The 10,341-nt window shown below is 35.1% G+C and overlaps 1 protein-coding gene across 1 annotated transcript in view; it reads right to left on the bottom strand.

The window, feature by feature from the left end:
* Positions 1-3,289, bottom strand: part of sema4ab (sema domain, immunoglobulin domain (Ig), transmembrane domain (TM) and short cytoplasmic domain, (semaphorin) 4Ab) — a 19,284-nt gene extending 15,995 nt beyond the window's left edge. The window contains exon 1 of the mRNA XM_016231428.1: positions 3,216-3,289. Within this exon, the coding sequence (XP_016086914.1) occupies positions 3,216-3,289 (74 nt within the window). The remainder of the gene's footprint in view (positions 1-3,215) is intronic.
* Positions 3,290-10,341: the final 7,052 nt, after the last annotated feature.

Here is a 10,341-nt window from a genome sequence, read left to right as displayed (position 1 = left end):
AAACATAATTGGAAAAATAATGGCAAATTACAGTCTTATTGTATAGTTACCACTAATTCCCATTATTTTCAAGAGTGCAAGAGTTGTCAATATTTGGGATCATTAAGATTTTCATTATTTTCATATTCCATTAATGATAGTTAAGGTGGGTTGAGAATATGATGTGAATCATTTAAAGCACAACCCTATTATTTATCCTAATTAACTGTCCATCAAAAGACCTGATTTTCCAAATGCAATTATTATTTTATTCTGAGGTGATTTAGAACCCAGATAATCACCATGATGTGAAAAGATCACAAGCTAAATGATTTGGAGAATTTAATCTCAAAATTACTCTAGCTATGACTACCTGGTGCTTTTCTCCTTTTCTGCTTCCGGAAGACCTGGCGCACCTCTTCTTCGCTGATCTGAATTGCAGGTGTGGGGGAGAGGGGGGTTGCTGGAGGTGTGAATGGTTGTGTGGAGAGGTGTTCAGGGCGGGTTTGGGGTGTCTTTTCAAACCTGCAGTAGAACTCGTTCAGATCGTCTACCAGGTGTTGATTTATAAACAAACACTGAGACAGCAATAATGAGGGAAACTGGGATAAAATCACTGACACCAGAGGACAGGCAAACCTCCACAAGAACAAGTGCTTATTAATTGTGACAAGAGAAAAACACAGTTCTCACGACAATGATGCAGTGCTTTGGTGATAATTCGAGTCTGCTGGTGGTTTTGACAGAGAGATTAGTTTATCAAGCACAAATAACACAACTTGATGTATCAATCGGGGTTGATCTTGTTTTAAACCTCAAGGTAAAATTCAACACTATGATGAGGAAGTCTATCTCCCCAGATGAAAGACACTGTAATTTACAAGAAGTCTATTTGTGAAGCGTGCAAAGACAACAGCGACTTCCTGTTCATTCTTTATAGGCTATATAGAGTGTGTCATAAACACTTGACTTTTATTAGACTTACACTCTTGCAGTGGTTTTGTTTGTGTGCATTTCTGTGTAAATTTAAATGTGGTTAGTACTGTTTTCTCAGAGCCGTGATCGTCCCATAAAAACCACATCTCAGATACATCTCAGCTCAATCAGGTTCAGTCTAGACTAAGATGAGATGGCTTAAGCTGAAACATGTCCGCAGATGCTCATCTTCTGCAACTGTAACCCTACATCAAGGCCAGTGATCTCTTCAACACATGCACACAAACATTGTATTATAAAAACAATAAACCACAATGCACGCCTTTGACAGCGGAACAATGAGAATGAGAACCAAATATGAAGGTGGCTGCATGAATTATTGATTGTGTTTTAATTTGGTTAAATATACCAGAACAAATACACAGCCATAATGCATGCCGGGGCGATATCTGCCATGATCTACATGCAAAATCAAGCATGCATGCACGCAGTAATGTATTCATATTTTTGTGGAAATCATAATACATTTCCCATTTTCAGGATTCTTTGCTGAATAGAAAGTTCTAAAGAACAGCTTTAATATGAAATCTATTAAAATGTTTCTTGTGTAACAAGTTTTTATGCAAAACAGTAACGCTAGCTCTCAATTTAGTTTCATTTTAACTGCTCGCATTGGAACTTTGTTAATATTTAAATCAAGACAAACGTATGTTGTTGAGTAGTCACACACAATGGTTTGTGAGAAAATGGACAGACCCCGGAATAAACAGTAGGGCTGCACAATTATAACAAAAATCATAATTGTCGATTATTCCCTTGAAATTGTAATTGCAATTATTAATTACGATTATCGCAATTTACATCGAATGATGTTTATACCATTGTTTGATGCAACTGCATGCCGTATTTTTATATGAAAATACACAAGCTGAAAACACTAACTGAAAAACGTTGCGCTTTTCTATAGTATTAAGCCTCAAATGTCAAATATACATCAGATTGGTTTCTTAAAAAAAAAAGTAAAAATATGAATGGTATTATAATGTTATACTAAAACGAAAACAATGGAAAAACCCTTAAGATAACATGTAGAAAGAAAAAAACATCTTAAGCGTGCAGAATAACATAAGTGGACTTTGAACGATTAATTGCCGCTTTGAACGATTACGTAATTGTGGCATCCATAATTGTAATTGCGATTAGAAATTTGATTAATTGTGCACCCCTAATAAACTGTTTAATGTCATCAAGAACTGAAAATGTAAGTGGTTTAGTTAACAATGACAACCTACATACCATATCTAAAAATGATGTCTCAATAGATAAATGAGTAAAGTCTGCATCTACAAAAACAGTGACTGTTTCTCTGTTAGCATCCGTCAGCTCTTGAACAGGAAACTTGCTAGATCAAATATGAACATGGTTCAATACCTGAACAGAGAACAAACCGCAGAGTTGAAGAAAAGAAAGAAACAAACATTAACAGCTTGTGAAAGTGTTTCTTTTCCAATCCATTAATACCGATGCATTAAATTAATGAATAACAAATGTAAAATTTTATTGAAATTTTTTTTTTGTATGAAAAAGGTGAGGAATGTTATTATAAAATATTCTTATCCACATTTATATTAAGAAACAAACATTAACAGCTTGTGAAAGTGTTTCTTTTCCAATCCATTAATACCGATGCATTAAATTAATGAATAACAAATGTAAAATTTTATTGAATCTTTTTTTTTTTTATATGAAAAAGGTGAGGAATGTTATTATAAAATATTCTTATCCACATTTATATTATCCACATTACTGTATATATATATATATATTATATAATTTTATTCCTTAAAGGTAACTTTAACTTCAGAACTCGATATATTATAGTGGCACAGTTAAATTTATTTCCCAAATATAACGACAAATCTTAAATGTATTAACTTTCACCAGAAAAAAACTTTCAGACTGAAAATACAGAAAGCTGGGAAAGAAGGACAGAGGGGTGAGGTGCTGTTACGCAACTATTTCAGATCTGAAAAGTTCCTGCCAATGCTTGCATAAACACACACCGCCATCCAGGCCTTCGCAGGGTGTTTGGAAAAGCGCCGACAGCAAGGATAGTGAGGTCACACAGGAAGCTCAATGACAAAGCAAGCTTATTAACTTAACTAAGTCATATTAAAATCAACACATTTTTGCCCTAACCAAAGTTCTTATTCTGCAGAGAACATGTGAACGTCCTGACCCTGAAATGAAAACACTGGTCTCCGTGGGGAGGCTAATCCTAAAGCTGAGCCGCAGCATACCAGCTGTCTTCTCCAAACAGAGCTCTGAGCGAGGAGGAGAACGTCAGCAGTGCTTTTCCTCCTCCTCCACCCATTTTTACTATATCACTCACACGACACATGGCAACTTCTCTGTAATTGTAGCTTCACAGAAATCTTTGCCGATTTCCACAGAATTCACACCTCCTGACCCTGGGAGTCAAATGTTTTTGTTCATTTCATAACTACTAAAGTGTAAAGTCTCTTAGCGTGTTTCTTACATGTTTAAAACAACAGATTTCAGACAGGAAATGACAACCTGATCAAAAACAGCTGATAAATAAACAATTATTAAAAAAAAGACATATACCATCTTTAAAAATGTTCAATATTCTGGTAGCAAAAAGGGGAAGGAAGAGGAATTTCCAAGAAAATCTTGGCTTATTAGCAGCACTTAATGGTGATTGTGGCCTCTTAAGCGTTTCACTGAACTAAAGTCCTGTAATTCCTCGTATGAGCTGCTCTCTTGTTTGTGAGGCCTGTAGAGAATGTGGATCTGACAGTCAGCACGGGGCTGTGAAATTATGCAACCCCAGGGTACATTCTCTCAGTACAGACCAGAGAAATCTAAGCAGCGCTTCACTTAATTCATAATGACCCAAAAGTTTAAAACCTCCTTGACCAGGTTTAATATAGAAATATGTGACCCTGGACAACAAAACCAGTCATAAGTGTGAATTTTTTTTAATTGAAAAGCATCATCTGAAAGCTGGATAAATAAGCATATTCTGGTAGCAAAAAGGGGAAGGAAGAGGAATTTCCAAGAAAATCTTGGCTTATTAGCAGCACTTAATGGTGATTGTGGCCTCTTAAGCGTTTCACTGAACTAAAGTCCTGTAATTCCTCGTATGAGCTGCTCTCTTGTTTGTGAGGCCTGTAGAGAATGTGGATCTGACAGTCAGCACGGGGCTGTGAAATTATGCAACCCCAGGGTACATTCTCTCAGTACAGACCAGAGAAATCTAAGCAGCGCTTCACTTAATTCATAATGACCCAAAAGTTTAAAACCTCCTTGACCAGGTTTAATATAGAAATATGTGACCCTGGACAACAAAACCAGTCATAAGTGTAAATTTTTTTTAATTGAAGCATCATCTGAAAGCTGGATAAATAAGCTTCCCATTGATGTATGGTTTGTTAGGATAGGACAATATTTGGCCGAGATACAACTATTTGAAAATCTGGAATCTGAGGGTGCAAAAAATAAATAAATCTAAATATTGAGAAAATTGCCTTTAAAGTTGTCCGAATAAAGTCCTTAGCAATGCATATTACCAATCAAAAATTAAGTTAATATAGGTAGGACATTTACAAAATAACTTCATGGAACATGATCTTTACTTAATATCCTAATGATTTTTGGCATAAAAGAAAAATCGACAATTTTGACCCATACAATGTGTTTATATTGGCTATTGACTGGTTTTGTGGTCACATATATAGAAAAATCAATGTCTCATAACAAAGTAAATCTTCCCCAGACTCTAAAAAATATGTAAAAAAAGACCAGACTGAGGTGCAGACTGCAGAGGAAGCTTACTTGACTGCTGTGTCTGTACTTCTAAATATCTTATGCATGATTATGTAATGTGAGATTTGTTTAAAGTCACATGAGGAATCAAAACTGCCTTTACCTTTTAAGATAAGTTTATTTTACTATAAATCATTTGGTCACACTCTATTTTAAGGTCCAGTTCTCACTATTAACTAACTACGACTTTTGCCTCAAACTCCTAATTTGCAGCTTATTAATAGTTAGGAAGGTAGTTGTTAAGTTTAGGCATGGGTAGGGTTGGGTACCGAACTCGGTACTTTTAAGGGTACCGACTGAATTGCGTCGGTACTACCGAGTACCAATTCATGTTAAATCAGTCGGTACCAAATTTCGGTACCTGAGAACGCACGTGGGCGCATACGCTACAGAGAGAGAAAGAGAGACCCTGTGACGTGATGTCACCCCTGCAACTCGTTCAAACAACACACAGGGCAAGCTGAAATGATCTGAAGTGTGGTTACATTTCTAGGGCCATATGGTTTCTGTGAAAACATGGACGGGATCGTGGAGTCCATTCTAAAAACGTAATTTACCGCGGAATGCCACAGAATTTGTCAATTTTGGACGAATAAATCAGAAGTAGCCACTGCCACTTAATTCGAATCGCGATATGAACTCGTGTCTGTGAACATTAAAATGCAAAAAGACGTTTTAAATATGAGTCCTGCATGTTCCGCTTGCCTCTGTATGTATGAATGCCGGAAACGCGGTTTTCTTTACTACACAAATATTGAAGCACGCGTGACGCTCGCGGTGATTTTCAGCCTCTGCGTCTCACTATATGACGGCACGAACACAAAAACTTAGTCACTTTGTGAGAATTTTACCGTTTCATTTGAGAAAACTAGCATCATCATACTGTATACACACAGACACTTCATGGTAACCTGTCAAAATAAAGTAAGGTTTAACATGTATTAGAAATATATACTATACTAAATAAAATACTCTTGTATTACTTTTGTAAAGTATAAAGTACATCTTTAAATATTCAATTTTCTATCAAATTTAAATAAAACAATTAAATGATAAAAATAAATATTTCAAAAAAGAAAAAGAAAAAGTTTGTAGGGCCCTATTGTTCAAAATGTTGAAATTGAGACTTTTGGACTTATTTTTTTTTCACTGAAATAAATGTTTTTGTAATTACACAAGAGAGTAAAGTAGGGCTGTACGATATTAAAGAAAAATGCGATATGCGATACCTTGTAAAAAAATGCGATATTCGATATGCGATACGATATTTCTTAAAGTGTGTAAAATCAATTGAAATGATATTTTAAAATATTTAAAAATGAATATTATATAACCAATTTGTTTCACATTCTTTCTTGGAAAATAAAGAATCACTATAACTTCTGAAAGTGACCAGCAGTGTTTAAGCATTACTTAAAAAGTAGTGAAATAAAAAGTGATGAAAATGTAATTTAACATCAATGTGAACATACAAACCAAAAAATTAAATGACACTAATTTAATATCATTGTAAGTTTGCTTTCCACACACTTAAAGTACTTCATCATATACCACAGCAAAAACTATAGTCTGAGAAAGTTCAAACATGATTAAAAGCAAGTGAACAGTCAGTAAAAAAAGAAAGAAAAAGAAAAAAAAAAGAAATAACAAATTTACAAGCATAGATAAAATATTGTATTCATGTACAGAAATGTAATAATTAAGTGTAAAATAACACTGCATAGTGTTCACTGTATGAATTAAATTTAGATTAATCTTTGTTATAGCCGTTTTGTTAACATTAGTGTCATATTCAGCAGCAGGTATTTATAGGCTGCTCTCCCTTTAAATCCGACTGCACAGATCCAGTATAATGCTACACATCCGATTTCTTTCTCAGCTGTTTACATTCAGTTAAAACATAACCGACTGCGTTTACGAGAATGATCATCGAGACGGGTACTATTGACATACTTCTGTGTGTATGTGTCTGTTCAAACATAAGGAGGAGATGCGAAAGACGAATCAAGTCTGTCTGAAACACGTCTCTCTGTGTGTGCGCGCGCGCTTCAGGTGTGAGTCAGACAGCAAGACGAGACGGCAAAGAGTTGTTTTCTGCAACTTATTACACTTAACTCTTTTTAACTTCAAGCAATTCTCTGCTATATGCGTCGAACTAGAACTTTGACCTTTTGCAACGTTTTGATTTAAGTAGCCTATTATTAAAATGATAATGATATCCCACGCCGTTGCAATATGCATATTGCGATATTTACATTTGCGATATTTCGATATATCATGCAGCCCTAGAGTAAAGTACCGAAAAAAGTACCGATACCGGTACCGTACCAGTTCAAATGTGAAAGGTACCCAACCCTAGGCATGGGGTATAGGGTTAAGGGATCTAAAATATAGTCATGCAGAATAAGGCGTTAATATGTGCTTTATACGTATTAATAAACAGCCAATATGCTAGTAATATTCATGCTAATAAGCAGCTAGATAATAGTGAGAAATGGTCCTTAAACTAAACTGTTACCAATTATATTCTAAATGACTTGTTCTGAACTATTAACCAACAGAAGAATATAAAGAGCATGAAAAATGGTCAAAAAACTAAATTATCACTAGATATGTTATCATAACACTAATTCTCGTCGATGAATCCAATCTGATTTCATACAAATATACGAACCCTAGACATTGCAATACAATTCACATATTAAGTGTGCTTTCAGAATTAGAGAAAGACACTTCCACGGGAGCTACGTCAGCATTATTGTCATTTCTTGATGACATGCATCAGAAGAGGTTTTTAGCAACTATTGTGAAAAATATTGCTCCACTGAGGAGTTTGTTAGACGTGAGACAAATAAACATTGGTAAGACATACGATGGTACTGCGCATGTGCACAGGATATTTTTGAATGTGTGAAAAACTTGTTGCCTCTTTCCCAAAAAGACTCATGGCTGTATTAGATCAAAAGGGTGCTTCTACTAAATACTGAGCAAAGGGTCTGAATACTTAGGACCATGTGATATTTCAGTTTTTCTTTTTTAATAAATCTGCAAAAATGTCAACAATTCTGTGTTTTTCTGTCAATATGGGGTGCTGTGTGTACATTAATGAGGAAAAAAAAATAACAAATGATTTTAGCAAATGGCTGCAATATAACAGAGTGAAAAATTTAAGTGGGTCTGAATACTTTCCGAACCCACTGTAATTGAGCTACATGCACAAAAACGTACTTGCAATAAATAAAGCAAGCACGCATAAATTCATAAATACATATATTAAATAACAAAATGACCCCTTAAAATATCCACAACTGGATGAAATTGATGTAAATATACCTTAATAATTTTAAATTCATATTGCTAAAAACAAAAGAATACAGCAAGCATATATTGATGCAGGCTACTGCTTATTCAATCAATTCTGGTTTTCATGTTTCTGCAGCTAGTGTCATTCTGCAGCGATTATCGGTTTGCAGGTGTGTGTGACCTGACTCACTCTGACATGGGCTGCAATTGGTAGTGCTGGGAAACAGAGACTCAGAGTCTGAATTAAGCCCTGTAATCTTCACACTCACATCTGGCCATTTACATGACGAGTAAGCAAACACTCACAGGTCAAATGACTGAATCAGCAAAACTGATGTATCTGCATGTCTAAGCAACTGTATACCTCCGTCTTTCAGTTGTTCAGATAAACAAGAAGAAACTCTTTTTAACTGATTCTTGTGACTTTTGCCAGGTCAGCCTGATTCTGCCCTGCTTTGCCAAACCACATACTGGCCTCCTCTTATCAAATAACTCTGGTCCAGAGAGGGCCTTACAAGAATAACCACTTTCAACTGCACCAGCAAATTCATCGGTTTACTTTCTTGTTTCTCAAAAGTTTAGGCCTAATGGTGTGTTCACACCAGACGCAAAGCGAATATGCGCATCGCGTCACTCGCTCTAGATTACTCGCGGGATGTTTTTCGTGTCACTCGCGCAAATAAAAACAGCGCGATCAACCATGGTGGAGATAACTACAATCGCTGTTTTGTACCTGCTGTCAAAAAGTCCCAAATACAATGAAAAGACAAACAAATGAGTAATGTTAGGATCCTGTATTAATGTGTGTTACATTTTACTACTGTATATATACACTGATATTACTATTATTTTTATTAATGATAGCAGCATCTCTGTAGCCATGCTAATAAAATACAACTACCACTACAACTGATTTTAATTGTTTTCTATGCTCCAGACCTATATAATAACAAACGGCTGCAATAATGCTCGCTCCTATTGTCTGAATCAACTGGACGCATCAAGAAACTCGCGTCATGTGAATTTTCCACTCCAGTTGAAATTGTTTAACTTGCGCGGAAGACGCGATTCAGGCGAATATCGTGCGTTCACGGCAAACGCGTCGCTTGGCGTGAATTCACCTCTATTCGCGTCTTTGCATTGACCTTGTATGTAATCTACTCGCGCGAATAATTACATTTGCGTCTGGTGTGAACACACCATAATTCATTACTCTAAAACCACAAATCACATTGTTTAATGTGTGTTAAGAGGGTCAAATTATTCAACCAAGACAATTATTTGTATCAAAGAAGTGGAAATACAATATCAAACCATCATAGTAATGCTTACGATATTTAATTTTTATATTGTACTGTGTATTGCAATTATTATTCTTTATTAAGGCATCTTATATCTTATCTACTGTTCAGAAGTTTATGGTCTGTAACACTTTTAATTAATTGATCATTTATTCAGCAAGGATGCATTAAATTATAACATTTACAACTTACTTTCTATTCATCAAATTATCCTGAAAAACATATTAATTAGCACAACTGTTCATAAGTAGAGGTCAACCGATAGTGGATTTTGCTGATACCGATAGCTAGGTTGGACCACACTGGACGATACCGATTAATTAACCGATAGATTTAAAATTGATACTCAACAAAAACTAAAATAGTGCTTTATTAACAAAAACAGTACTGAACCGTAGTAGTAGTAATAATAATAATAATAATAGTAAATGTTTAAATTAACACACTCTAACAAGGAACAATACTTACACAGCTTTCATTAATCTTAATGCTACAAATTGACTCATTTTAAAATGTTACCATTTAATTTCAACGGTCATGCTTAAAGATGCACATCTTTAAATATATACACAAAGGCTATAGCATTAAAATTATATACATATGGATATTGCATGTATACTCTCACACTTTAACTGCTTATATTCTTGAACACTAGATGATTATCTAATCAAAATAAAAGCGCAGCGCTGAGTCTAGGAGAACTCACCGGTATCACACACACTCCGGACAAGTCGCGTTCAACTCGAGCAGCGGTCTAAAACAGTTTATTTAATCACCAAACAGCAACAAGTTTACTTCAAGAATGAACAATTTGGCATGGATGAGTTTGAAGTTCGGTGTTTAAAAAACAGAGCAAATGGAAAGAGAAAGCGCGACCTATATTATAGCTCTATAAATGAAGCACGCAGACTTTATTAGAGCCACAGAAAGGACAAACGTTTTGCTGAAAATGCACAATACACAATTCATTATG

This window comes from Sinocyclocheilus grahami, unplaced genomic scaffold, assembly GCF_001515645.1.
Source record: "Sinocyclocheilus grahami isolate Dianchi unplaced genomic scaffold, SAMN03320097.WGS_v1.1 scaffold391.1, whole genome shotgun sequence".
In the NCBI taxonomy this organism is placed as follows: domain Eukaryota; kingdom Metazoa; phylum Chordata; class Actinopteri; order Cypriniformes; family Cyprinidae; genus Sinocyclocheilus; species Sinocyclocheilus grahami.
This window is presented reverse-complemented; position numbering and strand designations above follow the sequence as displayed.